General features: G+C 43.3%; 1 protein-coding gene across 23 annotated transcripts; it reads left to right on the top strand.

The window, feature by feature from the left end:
• Positions 1-673: 673 nt before the first annotated feature.
• On the top strand, positions 674-24,765 carry LOC124019408 (tumor protein D54-like). Of its 23 annotated transcripts, none has more exons than XM_046334741.1 (11): positions 675-954; positions 8,340-8,494; positions 10,186-10,334; positions 11,205-11,264; positions 13,532-13,579; positions 16,136-16,237; positions 19,126-19,152; positions 19,967-20,008; positions 20,510-20,558; positions 22,137-22,170; positions 22,535-22,618. In XM_046334741.1, exons 1-10 carry the CDS (start codon positions 936-938, stop codon positions 22,143-22,145), a joined length of 660 nt encoding a protein of 219 aa, XP_046190697.1. In that variant the 5' UTR covers positions 675-935; the 3' UTR covers positions 22,146-22,170; positions 22,535-22,618. The 23 variants fall into 23 exon arrangements, with proteins under 23 accessions (XP_046190679.1, XP_046190678.1, XP_046190683.1 ...); XM_046334740.1 differs by having other exon boundaries at positions 19,964-20,008; XM_046334723.1 differs by lacking the exon at positions 22,137-22,170 and having other exon boundaries at positions 674-954; positions 22,535-24,765.
• The last annotated feature ends 778 nt before the right edge of the window (positions 24,766-25,543 follow it).

Raw genomic sequence — 25,543 nt, 5'->3', positions numbered from 1 at the left:
GGCTGTAATCGCTGCCAAAGGTGCTTCAATAAAGTACTGAGTAAAGGGTCTGAATACTTATGTAAGTGTGCTATTTCTGTATTAAAAATAAATAAATTGGGGTGATGAGGGTTTAAAAACTATTTCATCAGTTTAAGAACAAGTTTGTCGTGTAAAAAAATGTGGAAAAAGTCAAGGGGTCTGAATACTTTCCGAAGGCACTGTTTATATATATATAAACATTCATTCTCTGGACTCTGACATTGCTGGTCCTAATATTTATATATTTCTTAATTCCATTATTTTACTTTTATAGTTGTGTGTATTGTTGTAAATTGTTAGATATTACTGCACTGTTGGAGCTCAGAACACAAGCATGTCGCTACACCCGCAATAACATCTGGTAAGTATGCGCATGCGACCAATAAAACATTTGAATAGGATAAAAAGGTGGAAAAAAAGGGGGTTCCACTAGTTACCACAGCCACAAAGTCAGATTTGTCTCGAAAATAATAATTAAAACAAAAAAAGAAACTATTTGGTCTTAATTGTAGGTTTAAGTTTTGGCATAATGTTAGCAGTGTGATTAAAGTTATGGTTAGGTTTAAAATCAAATTCTAACAGAAAATAAATAGTTTAAATGGGCGGGGTTTATGACGTTACGTCCGTGTGACGAGCGGGGCAAGGTGACGCCTTGAAATACGTCATCCACAGGCGCCGGAAAAGGCGCAACCTGAGAGTTCATCATCGAGCTGATGTGGCTTTATTAACGGAGCGAGTATTACCTGTTCGTATCTGTGTCCCTCGACGAATGAGCTTGTTATTGTTGAGTGACTGTCACGCCACAGGTTTCGTTTGATTGAGTGGACGGCACTGCTAGCTAGTTAGCCACCAGCCTTTTCTAGCTAACGTCGTTCTCGCTTTGAGGCGCTCAAACACTCCGCTCATTCGACGCCATGGACCCCGTTGGTCAAGGTAACGTAAATTACTGACACTATTATTGTTGTTGAATTTAAGACATATTTGCCAGCTGGCCGTTGATTTTTTTTAGGGGAAAGTTATTACGAATTCCTGTTCATGATTGTACATAGGATATGAACGCAACTTGGGGGGGCCCGACGGCAACAACAAGCCGTTCTTCTGGAAATGTCATAGGAAGGGGAACGGAGGGCAGAGATCGAGTTACTGTTATTTAAATATCTTTGTTAATCATATTAGTTTAGTCCCTTTTTATCAATGATCTCTTTTAATGTTTTTATAGTTATGCGATTATTCAAGTAGCTTCTTTTTTTAAAAATCGCTCGTATCTTTTTTTTTTTGTTTTGTAAACAAAGGCTATTTTGCTTGATAGTTGGAAAACGTAAATGGCTAGACAAGAACGCAGCCAGGATGGTTGGTTAACTAGTTTGTTAGCTTGCCAGCTGATATGGTTCAATTGAGTGACACACCTTGGCTATGTTCCCAATGACCAACAAGGCAACAACAGTCCTCCTCAACATGTCCTTCTGTAGCTCAGTTGGTAGAGCATGGCGCTTGTAACGCCAGGGTAGTGGGTTCGATCCCCGGGACCACCCATACGTAAAATGTATGCACACATGACTGTAAGTCGCTTTGGATAAAAGCGTCTGCTAAATGGCATATATTATTATTATATTATTATTATTATTAACAGTGAACATGTCATACCCCACGAAAGATGTAGCGGCCATTGAGTTATAACGTGTGACACATTTTCAGTTGTGACCACAGATCTATTATGTTGACCAGAGATACTCAAGTGTCTCCTAATGGAAAATACATGTATTTAAAATAAAAAAATAAAAAGAGAGCCAGTTAGCCTGTGTGTACCAGTAGCATATACACTCTATACGCCACCTGCTGGAGAAGACGTATTTTGGGCCAAGTTATCACTGTCGCTTTGCATCTACCTCTCTGGTCTAACAAATTTTATTGAATTATTATAGCACCCGCCTTGGGTCAATCAGTGTAATTTTGTTAAATGCCGGCTCTCTATGGCAAGACTCAACAATCGCCCAAGTTTCTTCAAAATCGGGCCAGTGTTGATATTGGGGGGGCGGTGGCATTTAGCCTAGCTATCAAATTGTTTGATTAGCTAACGTTACATAATGTTAGTTTAGATGCATTTCCCTCTAAAGGCATCCATCCGTAGGTTCAGTTTGCTCCTAGCTGAGGAACGCTCAACTCTGTTCTCTTATCAGGCGGAGCTTCGTTTTTATTTGGTAGCTCCAACATTGTCCCCATCAGTTGACTCTTGTAATAATGTAAATTCTGGAAAAAGCTTGTGTACAACTGCGGTCCTTCCACGGGGATGCTGAAATACAAACAATCGCACTGAGACCGAGTAATAGAAATGGGGGATTTTGCGGTTGTATTCTATACCTTATTTTTTAATTAAAAGTAGTTGTTTTTTGTGCAGAAGGACAGGACAAACAGGCACATGTAAGCGTTTTCATAATCAACGTATTTTTATTTTTTACGTTTTTTTTTTCTAGCAAATCACGCAACCCAGTTATCCATACTGAACTCCGCATTGGTATAAGATAAGAGTTGAGCGTTTGCTCCTAGCAAAGCTAGGCGAAGATACCGGCTGTGCGGGCAAACTCTTTCTAAAGACCTTCAATTTAAATAAGCAAAGCGGCAATATGACTGTCTCCCTGCGGTAGCAGCGACCTGGCCAGAAACCATTCCTCAACATAGCCCGAATTAAACCAAGACAAAATCAAGAAAGCGGTCATTAATTCTGACGTTTTTTCCGAAGAGATCTTAATCGCGCAATTTTACATCTCACTAAGATGTTTGGTGCAATATTTCACAAGTGACAAAATGTGCATGAAGACTAGTCGTCTCTCATTGAATGAAAAGGACCGCTTAATGTTCCCACTCCTACTAGGAGTAGTGCTGTTGACCAACCCAGGGGGTGTAAATTTAACTTCTACCGGATATTTTCATATTAGTCACATGAAACCGCGCACACGTTGCACATTTTGAGAACGGTGTGTAGCCTACAGCGACGTGCTTACTGTTGATCTAGGAATATGAATAAATGAATATTCTAAACGGTCTGAGCGGTTGCATTTGTCTCGTTGCTTAATTTTAACATTTAAATTCTGTGCGGTGGGTGTATGAATTTTGGATATGTCGTCCCAGAGTCTTTTTCGAACCGTAGACCCAAGGACGATGGGGGCCCTTAATTTGAGCCCCAGAGGCAGTTATTTTATAAGGACATTTACACATTTGGGTATCATTGTAATGTTGCAATATTTCATAGGCTACCAAGGGTGGCCAATCATCCTCCAGGAGAGCCTTAAAAGGGCAGTGGTGTATTTTGACATTGGCTTGAATATGCGAAGAAGCCAATAGCCTAAATTTGTCTGATTCTCTTTGGTGAACAATTTTGTAGTTCGTTGTATAATAGAATGATATAAAAATTGTGTTACAGACCTTTTTGTTGTTGGGACAAGTTTAAATATAATGTATTTAACCCTTTTAACGAGGCAGGTCAGTTAAGAACAAGTTCTTATTTTACAATGATGGCTGGGGTTAACTGGTCTAGGAACAGTGGGTTAACTGGTCTAGGAACAGGGGGTTAACTGGTCTAGGAACAGGGGGTTAACTGGTCTAGGAACAGGGGGTTAACTGGTCTAGGAACAGGGGTTAACTGGTCTAGGAACAGGGGTTAACTGGTCTAGGAACAGGGGTTAACTGGTCTAGGAACAGGGGTTAACTGGTCTAGGAACAGGGGTTAACTGGTCTAGGAACAGGGGGTTAACTGGTCTAGGAACAGGGGTTAACTGGTCTAGGAACAGGGGTTAACTGGTCTAGGAACAGGGGGTTAACTGGTCTAGGAACAGGGGGTTAACTGGTCTAGGAACAGGGGGTTAACTGGTCTAGGAACAGGGGGTTAACTGGTCTAGGAACAGGGGGTTAACTGGTCTAGGAACAGGGGGTTAACTGGTCTAGGAACAGGGGGTTAACTGGTCTAGGAACAGGGGTTAACTGGTCTAGGAACAGGGGTTAACTGGTCTAGGAACAGGGGGTTAACTGGTCTAGGAACAGGGGTTAACTGGTCTAGGAACAGGGGGTTAACTGGTCTAGGAACAGGGGGTTAACTGGTCTAGGAACAGGGGGTTAACTGGTCTAGGAACAGTCTACCCTGGCCAAACCCTTCCCTAACGACGCCAGGATCGAACCAGGGTCTGTAGTGACGCCTCTAGCACTGATTAAAAAAATCTATCTTGTCTGAAGGGGAAGTGGAGAAAAAAAGAAAATATGCACATTTTCCCAACAGTGGTGTGTTTCCACCAAACAGACTTGTTGTGGATAAAAATCCGTGTGCAGATGTCATGCACACAATGACCTTTAGATGTTTGTTCTGTACAATGTGTTTCCATCGCATTTTCAACTCTACAGATTTGTCACAGAACTGTTGCATTTTAAATAGCAAATTGGTTTACTCCGGTCTTGGCACATGCCCTCTAGCCAACAGCTGGCAGATAGAGTGGGTAGGCTAGTCTACATCGATCAAGTCACCAGAACAACACCCCATATTTATTAGCAAATCACCCCATAACGATAAAGCAAAAACAGGTTTATTGATTTTTTTATCACACAAAAAAAACTTCTGAAATATCAACCATCAACCCCCCCCCCCTTCAGGTTTCCTGCAAACGTGGCACTTGTCATTCAGGCCAAAGAGTTCAATGTTATTGATCAGATCAGAGAATCTTGTTTCTCATGGTCTGACTATCTTTAGGTGCCTTTTGGCAAACTCCAAGCAGGCTGTCATGTGCTTTTTACTGAGGAGTGGGTTCTGTCTGGCCACTCTACCATAAAGGCCTGATTGGTGGAGTGCTGCAGAGATGGGAGAAACTTCCAGAATAACAACTATTCCCCTGAAGAACTCTGGAGCTCTGTCAGTGACCATCGGGTTCTTGGTCACCTCCCTGACCAAGGCCCTTCGTCCCCGATTGCTCAGTTTGGCTGAGCGGCCAGCTCTAGGAAGAGTCTTGGTTGTTCCAAACGTCTTCCATTTAAGAATGGAGGCCACTGTGTTATTGGGACCTTCAATGTTGCAGACATGTTTTGGTACCCTTCCTCAGATCTGTTTTTTTTCCATTTGTAATACGTGCTAAAATTTCTAGACCCGTTTTCGGTTTGCCATTATTGTGCACTGTGTATAGATTTTTATGTGTAATCCATTTTTAAATTTATTTTTTAGAAAAGGCTGTAACCTAACAAAATGTGAAAGTCAGGGGGTCTGAGTACTTCCAGAATGCACTGCATGTCTTAAACGTTTGGACACGTTCTCATTCCAGGGTTTTTGTTGACCTATTTTCTACATTGTACAATAATAGTGAAGACAGACATAAACTATGAAATAAAACAAGTGGAATCATGTAACCAAAAAAAGTGTTTCCTCTTGGTGTCCTAAATTGCACCCTATTCCCTATGTAGTGTAGCCGCGTCAAAAGTAGTGCACTACTATAGGGTGCCATTTGGGACACCAGCGTAGCCCAGTCCACTCAAGAGGATAGAGAGACAGGAGTGAACTAATGGACATTTTTTAAAGGGCTGCTGCTTCTGTGGTGGGCTCCTTCCTCTTAGAAGAAGGTTTAGGCTTAACTCTGTAATTAGCCCTTCTCTCCTCCAGGAGTATTCTGCGTTTGATGGCACTGAGCACTTTCCTTACATCGTGTCGCTGTTTCAATCTCCTTATCCATTTCTGTAGCTGCTGCTCGTCTCTCTCTCTCTGTAGCTGCTGCTCGCTCTCTCTCTCTCTCTCTCTCTCTCTGTAGCTGCTGCTCGTCTCTCTCTCTCTCTCTCTCTCTCTCTCTCTCTGTAGCTGCTGCTAGTCTCTCTCTCTCTGTAGCTGCTGCTAGTCTCTCTCTCTCTGTAGCTGCTGCTAGTCTCTCTCTCTCTGTAGCTGCTGCTAGTCTCTCTCTCTCTGTAGCTGCTGCTAGTCTCTCTCTCTCTGTAGCTGCTGCTAGTCTCTCTCTCTCTGTAGCTGCTGCTAGTCTCTCTCTCTCTCTCTGTAGCTGCTGCTAGTCTCTCTCTCTCTCTCTCTGTAGCTGCTGCTAGTCTCTCTCTCTCTCTGTAGCTGCTGCTAGTCTCTCTCTCTCTGTAGCTGCTGCTAGTCTCTCTCTCTCTCTCTCTCTCTCTCTCTCTCTCTCTCTCTCTGTAGCTGCTGCTAGTCTCTCTCTCTCTCTCTCTCTCTCTCTCTCTCTCTCTGTAGCTGCTGCTCGTCTCTCTCTCTCTCTCTCTCTCTCTCTGTAGCTGCTGCTCGTCTCTCTCTCTCTCTCTCTCTCTCTCTGTAGCTGCTGCTAGTCTCTCTCTCTCTCTCTCTCTCTCTCTCTGTAGCTGCTGCTAGTCTCTCTCTCTCTCTCTCTCTCTCTCTCTGTAGCTGCTGCTCGTCTCTCTCTCTCTCTCTCTCTCTGTAGCTGCTGCTCGTCTCTCTCTCTCTCTCTCTCTAGCTGCTGCTCGTCTCTCTCTCTCTCTCTCTCTCTCTCTGTAGCTGCTGCTCGTCTCTCTCTCTCTCTCTCTCTCTCTCTCTCTCTCTGTAGCTGCTGCTCGTCTCTCTCTCTCTGTGTGTAGCTGCCTGTAACCTGTTTCCACACAACCTTTTATTTTATTTGACTAAACCGGATAAAGAAATAAGCTGGATAAAGTCACGACAGGCCTGATAGAAACAGCAAACTTTCAAAATGTCAACAAAACAGAATGCCTTAGGCAAGGTGGGATCGTTTATTCTGTCAAATGTATTACACAAAAAATGGCGGCGCAAATATTGATATAATAACCATCACACGGAAGTACACTTGGGAGGTCACGTGATGATGGTGCCGTCGGCGTGAATTTTACACCTTGACTTTTCCACATCTTGTTGTTAGCCTGAATTTAGAAATCTATTTTATACCACCTATTAACCCCATACTGTCAAAGTGGAATTGTGTTTTTCAGACTTTTCAACAAATTAATTTCTAAATGAAAAGCTGAAATGTCTTTTAAGTTGAGTATTCTACCCTTTTTTTGTTTGTTATGTTAAGCCTAAATCGGTTCAGGAGTCAAAATGTGCTTAACAAGTCACATAATAAGTTGCATGAACAATCTGTGTGCAGCAATGGGGGTTTTAACATGATGGTTGAATGACCAGCTCATCTCTGTACCACAACACATACAATTAATTATCTGTAATGTCCCTCAGTCAAGATCAGACAGGACACAAACATTCCAGAACATGCATCCTGGACTGAAGTAAAACTGCAAAAGAGAGAACCAGTGATTTTTTTCTTCTTTTTTTTCTGAATACAGTCTTATGTTTGGGGTAAATCAAACACATTACTGCATCATTGTTCTTCCACTTTGACATGTTTTTAGAGTATTTTGTGTAGATTACACACACGCACACACACGCACACGCACGCACACATGCACACACACAAAAAGGCAATTATATCCAGTTTAGTCCCACTTTGTAACACACTGGGAAAATTCTTGGTGTGAATATTTTCTGAATGATGGCCCTGTGTTCTCCTACATACAGTAGGATGCTCCTTTCCACTAAATAATGAGTCTTAATAATATTCTGGAGATTGATGCTTGACTACGGTTTGACACATAAAAATAAATCCCGTCATAATATCATCACATTTTACATTTACATTTAAGTCATTTAGCAGACGCTCTTATCCAGAGCGACTTACACGTTCATTATAGGTTGTCTACCTGTCACTCGGGCTCCTGAGTGGCGCAGCGGTCTAAGGCTCTGCATCTCTGTGTAAGAGGCGTCACTACAGTCCCTGATTCGAATCCAGGCTGTATCACATCCGGCCGTAATTGTAAAATAAGAATTTTATTCTTAACTGACGTGCCTAGTTAAAAGCAAAGAATATAAATAAATAATAATAATAATAATATAAATAAATAGAATAATCTGCGAGCTGTTGACTAGAGCCAAAGTGACAAGACTAGAGTGGCCACATTTGCTATATAACACAACATCGGTTGGGACAAGGCGATGGAAACCCATTTGACTTTCGAGTATTTTATTCAACCGCACAAATTGTTTTTCTGTGCGATACGTCATCAACACACATCCTTTTGATTTGCAACGAGTCAAATTGATGGAAACATCTCCGATGGGGTAAATGCGCTTATTTTATTTTAGAATATTCAAATGAGATTATGTCACCATGGAAAACTAGCCAGGTGTGACTAAAGACAGTGGGTGAAAGATGCATATGTCTAGTTTCCTTTCCTGTTGATGACATTAACAATTTAAATGCAAGGCCTCCTACTCTCATCTCAGCATGCCCCCACTCACACTCTCTCTCTCGAACCAGACATCAACCTGAACTCCCCCAACAAGGGCCTTGGCCCTGCAGGAGGTGTAGACTCCCTAACGGAGGGGGGAGCCGTGGGAGTAGCAGCTGCCAACACGCTGCCCCCAGGGCTCACGGAGGAAGAGGCCGAGGAGCTCTACTCTGATCTAGCCAAGGTAGGCCCTGTTGTCCTGTCTGTTGGGGTTAAGGTTAGTGGTAGCCATGGGCGTAGTAGCCATCAACACGCTGCCCCCAGGGCTCACGGAGGAAGAGGCCGAGGAGCTCTACTCTGATCTAGCCAAGGTAGGCCCTGTTGTCCTGTCTGTTGGGGTTAAGGTTAGTGGTAGCCATGGGTGTAGTAGCCATCAACACGCTGCCCCCAGGGCTCACGGAGGAGACCGATGAGCTCCACTCTCAACCAGCCAAGCTTGGGTCCTGTGTCTTCATCTGTCTGTCTCTGTCGTCCTGTCTGTTGGTCTGAGCTCACCAATGTAGGCCCTGTCGTCCTGTCTGTTGGTCTGAGCTCACCAATGTAGGCCCTGTCGTCCCTAGTGTTTGGTTTACTAATAATCCATTCAACAAACATTTGAGGAACTCCGTTTCAGACAATGGGGACACCGAACAAAATTATAAACATGTCAAGTGTTGGTCCCATGTTTCATGAGTTGAAATAAAAGATCCCAGAAGTGTTCCATACGCACATACCAAGATAATCCACCCACCTGACAGGTGTGGCATATCAAGAAGCTGATTAAACAGCATGACCGGTGCACCAAAGATCTTTATAACTAAAATAGACCGCAGCCTGTCCTTTCCAATGAGAACAAATGAGTCATAGTGGGCAAAACAAGTGTGGCATCGTGTGGGTGAGCGGTTTGCTGATGTCAACGTTGTGAACAGTGCCCCACGGTGTGGGTTATGGTACGGAGGGGGGCAGGCTTAAGCTACGGATAAGCAATGAACACACTTGCATTTTATTGATGGCAATTTGAATGCTCAGAGATACCGTGAAGAAATCCTCAGGCTCATTGTCGTGCCATTCACCTGCCACAATCAGCTCATGTTTCAGCATGATAATGCACGGCCCCATGTTACAATGATCTGGACACAATTCCTGGAAGCTGAACATGTTCTTCCATGGCCTGAATACTCACCAGACATGTCACCCGTTGAGCATGTTTGGGATGCTCTGGATCGACGTGTAGGACGGCGCATTCCAGTTCCCGCCAATATCCAGCGACTTCACATTCATTGAAGAGGAGCGGGACAACATTCCACAGGCCACAATCAACAGCCTGATCAACTCTATGTGAAGGAGATGTTTCGCGCTGCATGACGCAAATGATGGTCACACCAGATACTGACTGGTTTTCTGATCCACACCAGATACTGACTGGTTTTCTGATCCACGCCAGATACTGACTGGTGTTCTGACCCACGCCAGATACTGACTGGTGTTCTGACCCACGCCAGATACTGACTGGTGTTCTGACCCACGCCAGATACTGACTGGTGTTCTGACCCACGCCAGATACTGACTGGTGTTCTGACCCACGCCAGATACTGACTGGTGTTCTGACCCATATCCAACCTTTGTTTTAAGGTATCTGTGACCAACATGTGCTTGTCTGTATATCTATTCACGTGAAATCCATAGATTAGGGCCTAATTTATTTATTTCGATTGGCTGATGTCCTTATGTGAACTGTAACTCGGTAAAATCTTAAATTGTTGCATTTTTATATTTTGGTTCAATGTAGTTTGCATGCTTTAGGACTATTCACCCAAAGAAGGTCTCTTCAGTTAACCCACACTGGAGAAAGGAGCTTGGACTTGACCTCTGACCTCTCCTGTGTGTTGCTGTCAGGTGGAGGAGGAGATCAACACCCTGAGACAGGTGCTCCTGGCCAAAGAGAAGCATTCTGCTGAGCTAAAGAGGAAGCTGGGGCTGAGCCCCCTCAACGAGCTCAAACAGAACCTCACCAAGGGATGGCAGGATGTCCAGACCTCCAATGCGTAAGTACAAGATCCTTTAAAATAAAATAAAATGTAATGTTCAAATCCTTGGTTAATAAAAAAAACACTAAGTCAAACGAGAAGGGTGAAACGTCTTATAATGTTTTAAAGTTTCTGTATGAGTCATTGTAATTGATTTTTAATGACCGAAGATAAAACCACAACCTGTCGTTTTTCAATGGGAGAAAATGAGTCGTAGTGGGCAGAGCCAAGCACGAGGTACCGAGATCCTTTTGACGCGTTGTATCATGTATTTGTGTGTATATATATATATATAATTCCTTTAGGGAACGCCTACTCTGAAGTGCACAGGTGCAGTAACTCAATTTGCCCTTGCACTCGTAAACAACAAAACATTTTACACTCTGGAAAAGGGTCAAGTCGACAACTTAGTCCACTGTGTTCATACCAGATTTTAGTTTTGAGAACTGAAAACTATATTGCGGTCCCATGTTTAATCGATGAGAAAATTGGCAGAATGTTGGCCCAAATCAGTCTCCTCCCACTGCCGGCCACTGGGCTTCCTCTCGGCACCATATTTGGTAGTGGATGCTTCACATTTTATACATCCGGTGAAACATCTGGCTCATTATTCTATCTTTGGTTGTAGCCACTGGATCGTTCCCTTCTCAGATATCATATCAACCTACGCCTCTTACAAATGCTTGACTCTTACTGTAGGGCTGTGCTGTGTCACTGTTGTCTTGACTCTAATACCGTTCTGTAAATGACATGGTGAATAGGAAATGGCTGTGCCCGTTTTACGGTTCTGGATCCACCCTATAGCATGAATCAGGTGACCAGACAGACGGCTAACCGTGGGCACACCGCTGAGCTGTACATCTCTGACCCCAGTCTCTTGTCTTCTAGCTATGTCAGAACCACTGAGAAACTTGGCGAGTGGAATGAGAAAGTTACCGGTTCAGAGTTGTGAGTCTCTCTCTCTCTCTCTCCTGTTTTACTGCTCAAATCGATCACCACCTGTCGCCTGCAACCAGTGTGTTTGCGCTCTTCCCCCCCCGCTCTGCTCAGAACTTTAATAACATGGCTCCTGTATCTCACCATTTTATGTTATAACACTTGTCGTTGTCCGTAGGGAGCATGTTCCTCTGCCTGCTACGTGGTGAAAACTCCCATTCCCAGTGAAACCATCTGTTTTTTTTATAAAGAACAGTTATTTAATAATATAGAGGGTTTTTAACGTCACAGAAAGATGTAGTTTCATTTGCTACTTTTTTTTTTCTTTTTTTTCCCGTGTCGGGTAATGTCATAGGGTAGGAGTAGTTTTTATGTCTTTAGTCAGTAAGTTAAACCACTTATGTCAAGCCTAAATACGTTCAGGAGTTAAAAATATAAAAAAAATGTGCTTAACAAGTCACAGAAGATGCATGGACTCTGTGTGGAATATTTATTTGTGCTTATTTACATCTTGGTGGTCCCGGGAATTGAACTCTCTACATTGGTGTCTTTTTTATATAAACTACAATCGAGACCGTAAGCAACGCATGGACTGGTATTACCAAATGACGCTACGGCCTTCTGTTTTGGGGTTATTTTTAACGAGGCTGACGGCTTCAAGGTCATTGCTGTGTGAACACTAGATCTCCTACACGACTTGGAGATCTCTGAACAGGGGTGTCGGCAGTCAAACGTTTGGATAATCCCACACCGGTAAGGAGTCTCAATGAGCCATGCGGTAGCTAAAGCTGGCGGCCCATCTCAATGATCCTTTAAAAAAAAATTTGATCGCTAGCGAGCAATGACTCACCATCACATTGACGTCTGTCAGTCGTCTATCAGTTCCTTACTATAAAGCGGGGGAACTTCCTTGCCCGAGGCTTTTCAGTGTTAAGGTGACATCGTCTGAACCAAAAAACAATATTTGTTTTTACACTTCTGTTATTAGCTTGGTGGTAGTTAGTTGCGCTAAAAGCTAGGGAAACGGATTCGAAATCTATGTGAAAAGGTAGTAAAACTAACCTCTTCACGCCACCACTGTTGCTACGGCAACAACAAAAAAATCTGAATGGCTGTAGGCCAATATTAACATGCCTGGTAAGTGGCAAGTTATCTTGCACTGTTCTTTCAGTGTACACACACACACACACAGTTTTACTCTTAACAGGATTGTGTGGGTGAGGAATGGAATGCTGTAGAGAGGGAGAAACACCAATCGAGAGAGGGCTAGGTTGGCTGTGTGCACCTGGTGAGATTGCATTGTGACCAGACACATTTTGAAAAGCCAACTGACATTTGACTCCTGAGGTGCTGACCTGTTGCACCCTCTACAACCACTTATTATTTGTTTGACCCTGCTGGTCATCTATGAACATTTTGAAGAACAGTCTGGCTTTAATGGCCATGTTCTGTTATGATCTCCACCCGGCACAGCCAGAAGAGGACTGGCCACCTCTCAGATCCTGTTTCTTCCTTAGCTTCCTGGCTTTTTCTAGGGAGTTTCTGAGCCACCGTGCTTCTAAAAATATGCATTGTTTGGTGTTTTTAGGCTGAGTTTCTGCATAAGCACTTTTTTTACGAAAGCTTTATAAATACATTTTGATTTGTATCAGTATTTACAGATGTAGAAGAAATTAGTGTTCATTTAGTCTATTTTTAGCAAGACCGCAGCTATGGTATGTATTGCTTTCCAGTTTCCTTTCTCGTCAGCAGAAACGTAGCCACATCCTCCTTTCCATTCAGACAACCGACGAAACAGGATCTGCAGGATGCCACTAATTCCATGTTTTGTTTCAGGCACTGTTTGGTTTGTGCGAACTGAATGACTTATCAAATATTCTGATGCTGGATACTCTTTGTGGGTTACTAAGGGAGTTCTAATCCCTAAACATATACACTAGTTTAGTGCAACCCATGTGATGTACTTGAAGTTCTGCGGAATTGGTCATTTGTCATGTCTGAAATTTTCCAAAGACTTATATATATATATATATATATATATATTTTATTTTTATATATATGTGTGTGTGTAATATACATACATGCGTACACACATACATACGTACATGCATACGTGCATACATGCATAAATGTGTGTATCTATATAAATATTGTGTCACTTGTCTTGATGCATTAATCAATAGTTTGATTTTGTGTCTCTAACTTGCCCTTTCCTTCCATGTAAAAAGTATATATATTTTTTTGGTTAAAATGTTCAATGTCGTACTGTGTGTCCGTAGATATCTGACAGCGTCTGAAACTTTGGATGGCATTGCCCAATCTGAAGCGTGAGTCTATATATACATTACTTTTTTGTTTATTTAAGTTGGTTTCAGCAGGGGTAAAGGGGCTTCTGTCTTCATGCCATTTGCTTGGTGCTTGGAGTCTGACCATGCTTCTGTTCTGTTTGGCTGGTGGTGTGTGGATGGTGAGGGGTTTCGGTGTGGGTTTCATGGTAGCTTCTCTCTGACTTGGTTCTTTAGGCCCTGGAGCCCCCAAAAAAAAAAACATTTTTGGCTTAGCCTTGCCCATGCCTACTATTATTATTATAGCTTGTGTGGGGCAACAACATAAGTTTTTGGTGACTTGAGGACTGAAGTTGAGGCTGTTTAAAAAAAAAAAAAAATGTTTGTCCTACTGAATGTACCGGTCTGGCTGAATGTGATGACTAAGAAGAAGGCCAGTAAATCTCCTGCAGACCCTCTGACCTGCTTTACAATGTGTAACAATCTATCATTCATTCATTGGCCACTAGCTGCATAGTTTCCCCAACTGTGTGGCCACTAGCTGCATAGTTTCCCCAACTGTGTGGCCACTAGCTGCATAGTTTCCCCAACTGTGTGGCCACTAGCTGCATAGTTTCCCCAACTGTGTGGCCACTAGCTGCATAGTTTCCCCAACTGTGTGGCCACTAGCTGCATAGTTTCCCCAACTGTGTGGCCACTAGCTGCATAGTTTCCCCAACTGTGTGGCCACTAGCTGCATAGTTTCCCCAACTGTGTGGCCACTAGCTGCATAGTTTCCCCAACTGTGTGGCCACTAGCTGCATAGTTTCCCCAACTGTGTGGCCACTAGCTGCATAGTTTCCCCAACTGTGTGGCCACTAGCTGCATAGTTTCCCCAACTGTGTGGCCACTAGCTGCATAGTTTCCCCAACTGTGTGGCCACTAGCTGCATAGTTTCCCCAACTGTGTGGCCACTAGCTGCATAGTTTACCCAACTGTGTGGCCACTAGCTGCATAGTTTACCCAACTGTGTGGCCACTTATCAAATAGTTTTCAATACCATTTTTTTGTGTATTGGTCAGTCTGAATAGAAATCAATCTTAAAGGTTGAGGACTTAGACCCTATAGACTTGTGTACTGAATGGCTGTCTAGTAAGCGATGCTTGCTCTATCAGGGTGACGTAGCTATTGATGCCACGCTAGAGACAATCGCCACCTCTGCTCAGTCTGTCTGTGGAGTGCCACCCCTGTATAGGCCTAACAGCCATGCATTGAGGGATATCTGTATGATGGGATTATACAACATTATGGGCATAGGGCAGGAATGTGTGTAGAATGGAACACGTGGTTACCATGGTTTTGATACCATTCTATTCCAGCCATTACTACGAGCCGTCCTCCCCTCTCCACAGTCTTGTCAGGGTAGATTCCTGCTTTAGGTTGGTCACATTGAGGTTTGTTAAGGAGGCTGAGATCTTTTAATGTAAAGACTATTTTACTTTTTGTTTTTCAACTGTTTTCAATTTATAGTACAATTTTAAAATGACCTTTTTTTCGAGATTTGTCTTAGGCTGCTTGATTGATCCATCCACCCAGTTGAACTTAAATGCTGTATACGGGGTCAGTAGTCCGTCTCGCCCTACTGAACTCCCACTGGGGTCGGGGGTCCGTCTCGCCCCACTGGGGTCGGGGGTCCGTCTCGCCCCACTGGGGTCGGGGGTCCGTCTCGCCCCACTGGGGTCGGGGGTCCGTCTCGCCCCACTGGGGTCGGGGGTCCGTCTCGCCCCACTGGGGTCGGGGGTCCGTCTCGCCCCACTGGGGTCGGGGGTCCGTCTCGCCCCACTGGGGTCGGGGGTCCGTCTCGCCCCACTGGGGTCGGGGGTCCGTCTCGCCCTACTGAACTCCCACTGGGGTCGGTGGTCCGTCTCGCCCCACTGGGGTCGGGGGTCCGTCTCGCCCCACTGGGGTCGGGGGTCCGTCTCGCCCCACTGGGGTCGGGGGTCCGTCTCGCCCCACTGGGGTCCTACTGGGGTCCGTCTCGCCCCACTGGGGTCCTACTGGGGTCCTACTGGGGTCGGTGGTAGTGTGATGTAGACATAAAGTAGAGAAGTCCTTGTCCCTTAACTTACTGGCTGTCAATGAAGCCATTTTTAATCAACCCATTGAGCGGAGACCTAATGCTTAATTTAATGTTCTTGGTAGAGACATTGGTCACGTATTGGATACAAGCTGTTGCTGTGCTATTTTTCTCTTCGCTTGTTTCCTCTGTATTTCTGCAGTATTTCTCCTATATGGCTGTTCATTAGTCAGACAGTCAAAGGCCCAATTCTGATGTTTTGTCCAATTTGTCAAAGGAGCTGATCGGTTCAAAGCCCAGTTGGTGGAAACTTATCAGAATTGGGCTGCTCTGTTTAAAAAAAAAAAAAAAAAAAATTAAGGCAGCTTTTGTCTGTGATTTAACTCCTTAGTGGCTGACTTCCTGACTGCTTAATCTGTTCTAAACCAAGTGAGGCTGGTTTTCAGTCATGTTCTAAGGAGATTCTCTCGCCCCCTCTCCGTCTACCATCTTCCCTCTACTCCCATCTCTCTCTCTCCCTCATTTTCTTCTCTCCCTTACAGGTATAAGAAGACTTCTGAGACCCTGTCTGTGGCTGGACAGAAGACCACCGCTGCCTTCTCCACCATGGGCACTGTCCTCAGCAGGAAACTGGGAGACATGAGGTACAGACCCAGACACAAAATGGCTGCCGGCCCTTCCTGTAGAACAGGGGTGGAAAACCATAGAAATAGAATCACTAGATTTATTTTTTATATATATATTTTTTTAAAGCCCCTCTGATAACAAATGTTTTCACTGTTGCAGAACAGTGACTTGGGCATGTTTAATTGTAGTATTTATATAGACCAACCCTCTAGGGCTGTAGCAAATCTACTAAACCGCTGTACCTCAGGACCTTGATTAGCTGAATCGGGAATTACAGCAGGACTGGAGCAAATACCTGTGTACTACCCAGTAGTTAACCAGGAAGAGGGTTGACTACCCCTGATGCCACAGATACCTTAACAGGTAAGGGATTGGCTCAGAAAAACAGTCAGTATCTGGTGTTGTCACCATTTGCCTCAAGCAGCGCGACACATCTCCTTCACATAGAGTTGATCAGGCTGTTGATTGTAGACTGTGGAATGTGCCACTCTTCGATGGCTAAGTAAAGTTGCTGGATATTGGCGGGAACTGGAACGCTGTCGTACACTACTATCCAGAGCATCCCAAACATACTCAATGGGTGACATGTCTGGTGAGTATGCAGGACATGGAAGAACATGTTCAGCTTCCAGGAATTGTGTCCAGATCATTGCAACATGGGGCTGTTCATTATCATGCTGAAACATGAGGTGGTGGTGGATGAATGGCACGACAACGAGCCTCAGGATCTCTTCACGGTGTCTCTGTGCATTCAAATTTCCTTTGATAAAATGCAATTGTGTTCATTGTCTGTAGCTTATGCCTGCCCATACCATAACCAGCATGGGGCCCTTTGTTCACAACGTTGACATCAGCGAACTGCTTGCCCACATGACTCCATACATGTGGTTGCGGCCGGTTAGACGTACTGCCAAATTCTCTAAAACGACGTTGGCTTATGGTAGAGAAATTAACATTAAATTCTCTGGCAACAGCTCTGGTGAATATTACTGCAGTCAGCATGCCAATTTAACTCTCCTTCAAAACTCGACATCTGTGGCATTGTGTTGTGACAAAACGGCACATTTTGGTGGCCTTTTATTGTCCCCAGCACAAGGTGCTCCTGTGTAAAGATCATGCTGTTTAATCAGCTTCTTGATATGCGACACCTGTCAGGAGGATAGATTAATCTTGGCAAAGGAGAAATGCTTATTAAAATGTAAATAAATTTGTGGATCAAAAATGTGATACTTGTCTGGGCTCATGAAACATGAGACCAACACTTTCACATGTTGAGTTTATATTTGTGTTCAGTGGAGATACTAGCTGTGGTGATGGCATGTGGACCATACCTTTTGTACAGCTATGTTGAAGATGCCTTTATGGTTCAAAGCAACGCTGTCATTCATGTTATAAATATGTTAAATAATCCCATCTGTCCATTTCAACACCTACACTTTAATCACCCTCCTAATTACATAACTCTACTATCTAAGGGAACCGGGAATATGCTTGTTCATTAACGTTTCCAAGTCCACTTCAGTGTGTGTGTTTGCATCCCCCCTCGTTTCGAGCCGTGGTTTTCCCTGCTCCGTTGCCCCCCGGGTTCGAGCCGTGGTTTCCCGGCTCCGTTGCCCCCCGGGTTCGAGCCGTGGTTTCCCGGCTCCGTTGCCCCCCGGTTTCGAGCCGTGGTTTCCCGGCTCCGTTGCCCCCCGGGTTCGAGCCGTGGTTTCCCGGCTCCGTTGCCCCCGGGTTCGAGCCGTGGTTTCCCGGCTCCGTTGCCCCGGGTTCGAGCCGTGGTTTCCCGGCTCCGTTGCCCCCGGGTTCGAGCCGTGGTTTGTTCTGTTTGATCATTGTGTTTTATTTTCATCTATCATCACCAAGCCTGACTAATTGATTTCTGATAATGGGTTTGTTCTGAGGGGATCATTGTGTCCCTGTTCATCTATCATCACCAAGAAGGGCTTCATGATTTCCCTGTTCATCTAACACCCCAGAGGGGCTTCATGATGTGTCCCTGTTCATCTAACACCCCCCAGAAGGGCTTCATGATGTGTCCCTGTTCATCTAACACCCCCCCAGAGGGGCTTCATGATGTGTCCCTGTTCATCTAACACTCCCCCAGAGGGGCTTCATGATGTGTCCCAGTTCATCTAACACCCCCCCAGAAGGGCTTCATGATGTGTCCCTGTTCATCTAACACCCCCCCCAGAGGGGCTTCATGATGTGTCCCTGTTCATCTAACACCCCCCCCAGAAGGGCTTCATGATGTGTCCCTGTTCATCTAACACCCCCTAGAGAGGGGCTTCATGATGTGTCCCTGTTCATCTAACACCCCCTAGAGAGGGGCTTCATGATGTGTCCCTGTTCATCTAACACCCCCCCAGAGGGGCTTCATGATGTGTCCCTGTTCATCTAACACCCCCTAGAGAGGGGCTTCATGATGTGTCCCTGTTCATCTAACACCCCCCCAGAGGGGCTTCATGATGTGTCCCTGTTCATCTAACACCCCCTAGAGAGGGGCTTCATGATGTGTCCCTGTTCATCTAACACCCCCTAGAGAGGGGCTTCATGATGTGTCCCTGTTCGATGCCGTCTAACATGTAGCCACCATGGCTGACCTGCGTATGGTTGTCCCAAATGAATCCCTTTTCTCCTATCTAGTGCACTACTTTAGACCAGAGTCCTATGGGACCCTATTCCCTATATAGTGCACTACTTTAGACCTGAACCCTAGGGTCAAAAGTAATGCCCTAAATAGTGTGCCATGCCGTCTAGAACACTTCCTCTGCAACCCTGCCCTACAGTAGCTGATCTATGCCCCAACCTGATAGGCCAACTCTGCTCGGCCCACCACTGCTTGTTCCTCACCCTGTTCTCGTTCTTCCTGTTTTTTATTTTTTTAATTGCTGCGATTGGTCTACAGAGCGCTGCCTTTCTCAAACTCCTTTGGGTAAGAGTACTCTGCTGCTGCTGGGACCTGAAACATCCCAATTAAGCTACTTGATCAACTTCTATAGCAGATCTGTACAGTAAATACTGCTCGTCTGTATACTGGTCTGCTGCAGAAGTTAATTCATTATATCTTTTATTGAATGCTTGTTTGCATCCCTCTTGCTGTTATGATCATGAATATCTTATTGATTATTCTTTTTTGGGGGTCAGTTCCCTGTATATGAGTGTGCCTGTTAATCTGATTTGTTTGACTGAAGTGGTCACCAGTCTCAACTTGCACAGACTTTGTCTGCAGACATTCTTTAACTGGGTTCGTTGTCTGCTCTTGAATCTTTCTGTCCCTTTTAAAGATAGTTAGAAGAAGCAACATTGTATCTGTCTCCATTAGGGCATCTGAGGGCATGGGGCAGTGACATTGAGGACATCTCCATTTTGAAGTAGTCAATTTTCTTCTACTATCTCTGAGTTGGTAAACAAACTGAAAGGGTTCATACAGTTATCTGGAGGGTGTTTGAACAGGTATGAAGCCAAGGCTGGTGGTTTACTGCCACCTGGAGGGTGTTTGAACAGGTATGAAGCCAAGGCTGGTGGTTTACTGCCACCTGCAGTTATGAAATTTTGTCTGATTCCTCCTGACGACCTGGTTGGCGTCATGTGATCATTAACCCTAGATGACTACTTCAAAATGGTGAAAGTCATCAATGGCGCTACCCAATGCTAAAATGAGCTTTTGGGGGTCTAGAGTCCTCTCTCTGCTTGGCTCCTAACACTCACACTTCCTTGTCTCCTTCCCTTTAACGCTTACAAAGTAGCAACTACTCCATCCGCCAATCGATAAGTATGCCAACGATGAGGTAAATTGGCTCTCACTTTTTTTTTTCTTTTTTTTTTTTTATTATAGTTCACTATTTTATTGATCACTTTAATGAAATTAGCATTTTAGATTAACAGTTGTGTGGTCTTGTTTGTGATGGTGTTTAAAATAAAATAATTCTGCTTTTGTAATTGGAGATTGTCGGTAATCAGAATCATAGTCTCAAACAATAGTTGACTCCGTTTAAATTTTTTTTTTTTTAAACATTTTTTAAGCAACTCTCTTAAGACAAGCATATGACCAGATGTGTAAAGATGATATCTCCGTCAGTTTAACCCTGGATTTAAGGAATCTGGTGGTTGAGCATCTTTAGTATTCTAAATGTACTTTAATTAAAGGAGAGGATTATTCTTTTAGCATCCCGGGGTTTCTATTGTGAATAAACACTTCTGAAAGTTGTGTTGTTTAGTCAGTGATATTCCTATGTGCTCATGTGCAGACATTTTATTTATTTGAATGTTTTGTAATATCTGTTTTGCAGAAACTCTCCTACCTTCAAGTCGTTCGAGGACAAAGTTGGGAACATCAAGGTGAGCTGAAAGTGGTTCATGGGCAGATGATGATGCTCTATTGCGTCAGGGACCACTCTTGATAGCCAATTCATCAGGGACCCTCATATCAGAACACAACGTACTTTAGAGTGATTTTTAATTTTTTTAAATCCCATACAACCATTTTTACTATGACTTCTGCAGTGCAGGGCCTGACTAAGTCTCAGGCCCTGGGAAAGAACATTTTAAATGTCCCATCTTGACATCAGAGAATGTTGCAGTTTTTAAAGCTTATTTCTTGTAATTCTATACGTTTTGTCGGTGTCATTTGCCGTTTTAAGATTAATAGTTTGTTTACTTCTGTATACTTTTTAGCCAGTAGTTCAGAAAGTAACACTCACGAAACAAAAGTCGTCATTCCCCCCCCCCCCCCGACAATTGTGTCCTACACCGTTCCTCTCTTTGCTGTGGCCACTGAGCCTTTGGGGCCCGTCCTGCAACCTCATTTGATGACCCTGGGGCCGGCCTCTTGCTCACTGTCACTCAAGTTCAGGGCCGAAGCTCATTGGCTGGGGGGGGTGGCACGGCACACCTTCAAGAAAACAGTCACTTTCAAACTAGTGATTTTGTGGCTAATTGAAGTAAGACAGTAACTCTGCTCATAGATTATGTATGAATTACACAGACACATCCAGTCCAAAACGGGAGGTTTAAAACGTGTGTGTGTGTTGCTAAAGAACCGGACTCACGTCTTTTGAATTAGTGCATTTATGTTCAAAAAGGAACATTCCGGCAAATACAAGACTTGTGGATACCCATATCCCCTGCGAGCCGCCCAGGCCCACGTTGTGCATCTGAGGGTCAAGACACCGTGGATGAATAATACTACATTTCACCCTCTAAACGTTTTCCACAGATCCCTTGTCCAAAAATTAGTTTAATCTGTTATTGCTTGCAATATTACAAAAATATATATATGTATATGTTTTGCCGTCTGGTCGCGGATCCCCTACAGGACCTGAACCCAACTTTGAGAACTCTCTTCTAGTAGACACTGACTCAACACAACTCTATTTTGAACTGAAATGTACCAACAAGTTAAATGGAAAAGTATATTTTTCTAGTTTGTACATTTAAAAAAAAAAATGTATCTGCATTGTGCACTAACAGCATATCTGCTGCCAACAAGTGTACCCTACAAATGAGTTGAAGGTTATAAATGCTTCTATACACTGGGTGGTTCGAGACCTGAAAGCCATGGTATATCAGGCCATAAACCATTGGTATGACACTTTTTTTTATTTTTTTATTTTTACTCCTCTAATTACGTCGGTAACCAGTTTATAATAGCAATAAGGAACCTATGGGTTTGTGGTATATGGCCAATATACCACGGCTAAGGGCTGTATCAGGCACTCAGTGTTGCGTCGTGCTTAAGAACAGCCCTTAGCCGTGGCATATTGGTCATATACCACACCCCCCTTGAGCCTTATTGGTTCCCAAGTATCCCATTTAAAAAAATAAAAAATGATATTGGATTATTCTCAACTGTCTCTCAAACATCTATTTTTTTAAATGACTGTCTCCCTGAAGAATGACCATCTGTTCTGTTCACAGTTGGGCTGATTTGTGTCCCTTCGCTGCAGCACAGGTAACCGAAACGTGGCCTGGGGAAAGTTGATAAGAGTTGTACCTAGTATTTACTAACGGGCTTGTTTGGGTTATTGTTAGATTGTATTCTAGCTTGGTGTCACCCTCTGAGTTTGTCACTTTTTTATTTTTAATGTTTTACTGGTGCTGCAGCCCAGGCAATTTTTAATTTTTTGGGGGGTGTGAAACTTCTTAACAGATGCATGATCAGTATGAATTAACTTCAAAATAATAATAGTAGTTAATCTCTCGCACACAGCTCCTTTTGAATGAAATGACTTCTGGGAAGATTTACCATCACATTGATACCAGACCATTTATTATTATAATAATAATAATAATAATAATTCTCTCTCATCCTTCAGTACATGGTGGTTGGACCCAGACGTAACGGAGAAGCTGTCCAGTCCCCGACCGAAACTAACCCGTTCAGGACAACGCACCCTTCTGAAGCTCCTCCTTCCGCGCTTATCACCGGGACTGTGACGACATCATCATCGCTGAGTGACCCTTGACCTGTGACATCACCCTCCACACCATATGCCATTACTCACTACTGCCTCCTCCTCGGTTACCTATAGCCCAGTCCTAAATGGGCCCTTGGCTCCTAGGCCCTTGTGGAGATCTGATTAGGACTGGATAGGTGTAAGCAATATGGCAACAATTCCGCGGCAACAATTCCACGTATCCTATGAGAAGGTGGAGTCACTCGGCATATTGTTTAAACCGATCGGAGTTGTTGCCAGATTGCTTGCGCGCCTATCTAGTCCACTTCCATCTCGACACAAGTACCTCGGGAGTTATGGGCTTACGGGTCGATCTAGAATCTCCCTCTGGCTACCTCGACCAACTAAAAGCATGTGCATATCTCATCTCAGTCGACCGCAAAGGACAACAGGTTACACAACATCAAATCACCACCGCTTGTAAAAACAACAAACTTAAACCATTTTGTATTTATAAAACTATTTTACACTGCTTTTATCTATATGTAAAATTATATATGAATAGATATATTGTAAACAATACTGCAAGTCGGCATTTATCAGTAGGTAAGGAGGATGGAGAGTCTCGAGGAAACACGAGTGCAAAAAATGTCCAAAAGAGGAGAGGGAATATATGTCTAAAATAAAAACACTATGAATACAACAACCAACTCTGTTTTGTACCCTGCTGGGCATTTACTTCAGTTTATTTTCTACACGAAACAGAATGTGAAGCAATGCTTTGGTGTATAGCTTCCTGGCGAATGTAGAAATTGTCTTTTGGCCTTATTCTTTCACTCCTATTACTTTGTTGGTAGAAAGGTTTATTTCTTTTGGTGATAAAATAAATAAATAAAGTTATAGAAAAGGGTTTAAAAGGGGAGGGGTTTTATCTCTCTGTTGGCTCACTGCTGATGTGTCACATCTGAGATCTATTTTGAAATTCAGTCCAGACATTCTGACATTATTATATGAAGAATTGTCCCCATGTCACAGAACTAATTCCCCACGTGTGTGTGCGCACGTGAAATATGTACACACTTGTCTCGTGCACACACCATACACTCCCACAGACCCTGACTAACGTCACTGTTATGATCACCAACACTTCCTGTTTTAGCCCGTGTGGACTAATCCAGCCTTTTTTAACGCGGATGATCAACTAGCGGTCACCGTTATCCTGCCGCAACCTTCAACCGCAGCCGTTGGATTGGTAGCACCGTCACTTTTTGTTATTTTCAACATGAAGTACCTACTTTAGATTTGTATTATTTTTGCCTGATTTTTTTTCTCTTTCTATCCATGGGATTGGATGTTCATTTAGCCTTTATCTATCCTACTTAAGTAATTTACTTTAAAATTAAAATAAAAATCTGTTCATTTTTAGTAGTCTTACTTAGGTGATGCATTTTAGATTCTCCTCTTGGGTGGAGTATAAGAGTCATTTTTGTATTTAAGTGCCATCTGTAAATCGTTTTGATTTATTAAACCTGCCTGTTTATATTTCTCTCTCGAGAATCCTGAAGTTTAGATTTCATTAGGATGCCCATTTAGCTGTTGCGCATGCAGCAGCTACTCTTCCTGGGGTCTACATGAAACTAAATATATGACCGAGTACAGAACCGTTGTAGACGAGAACAGAAGATAATGGTACCGATACTGGTTTCCCAGACCCAGAGAATCACCATTGAATACTTTAGTCCAGGACTGGTCTTCAATCGGTGTTGGCAGACCAGTCCTCACAGGCAGCCTAATTCTAACGTTTTGGACAATTATTGTTAAAGGTCTGATCTGATTGGTCAAAAGACTAATTGGCGGCAAAAGATCAGAATTGGGCTTGCCTGAGTAAACGCCGTTTTAAGTACAGTAGGTTTCTATTGTCTCTGGTTATGACATGGCAAAGAGAGGCATTATGTAACTTGTGTAGAGCTGCAAATACATGTTTGGGTCAAATGTACATTTTTGCAACTGGATGAAAGAATGACTATAGTTGCTTTATTTAGGACGTGAGTCTAGTTGTAGACATTAAAGGGATCAGATAAGCGAATGTTGGCTGAAAAAATAATAATTGTGTTTTGTTTGGGTTTCAATAAAGCATTCATTTAAATAAAGGACAGAGTTGTGTGGTTAGTGTTTACATTTTATTTGACCTCCGCAGATCATAAAGGAGGGATTTCCTATCGGAGTTAAGCGTGTGTAAATGGTACGTAAATTCTCTTTAACAAACTTTTCTCTACATGTATTCTGACATTGAACTCAAAAGCATGAGAATAGCACGAGATTCGTTTAGGGTGGAGATCAAATCAATTAAGGTGTGTCTACAGTTACACTATATTCTGACCTCAAATGATTTGAAAACAGGTGTTCTACTTTTTTTCCTGGCTTCCACTGTGATTGGCCACGCACCGCTACCGACTTTATGCGCGATGAAACGATCAATAAGGTCAAGCAACCTCTTGGTTCCAAGGTGAACATCTACTTTGTTTTTTTTATTATATAAATTACACCGTTCTCCATGCACTTTAATTTTCAGCAGTGAAGTATCTTTTATATGCACACAGTCTTATCAATTTAGGTTATGCCATGGTAGTTACTGCTAAACTGGTACCTTCAGCAGAGTAAACATGTTTGTTCGTTCTATCTTTGACTAGCGTTAGGTAACGTAAACAAGTTAACATTAGCCAACAAGAGTAGCTCAATCTGGAAGCCATCTATATCACACCTTTGTCTGGAAAACACTCCGTCACTAAAAATAAAGTTTTCAATATAGCTAGCTAACGCACGCTCTGTGTGTTGGTAGCAATAATTATATTTTAGTCCTCATTTGGACTGGTCTTCCAAGAGTCCTTAAACGTTAAAATACAATTTATAATACATTCCCATTTTCAC

The sequence above is a fragment of the Oncorhynchus gorbuscha genome, unplaced genomic scaffold (genome assembly GCF_021184085.1).
Source record: "Oncorhynchus gorbuscha isolate QuinsamMale2020 ecotype Even-year unplaced genomic scaffold, OgorEven_v1.0 Un_scaffold_909, whole genome shotgun sequence".
NCBI lineage: Eukaryota > Metazoa > Chordata > Actinopteri > Salmoniformes > Salmonidae > Oncorhynchus > Oncorhynchus gorbuscha.
Note: the sequence above shows the minus strand (reverse complement) of the source record. Positions and strands in the feature narration are given on the sequence as shown.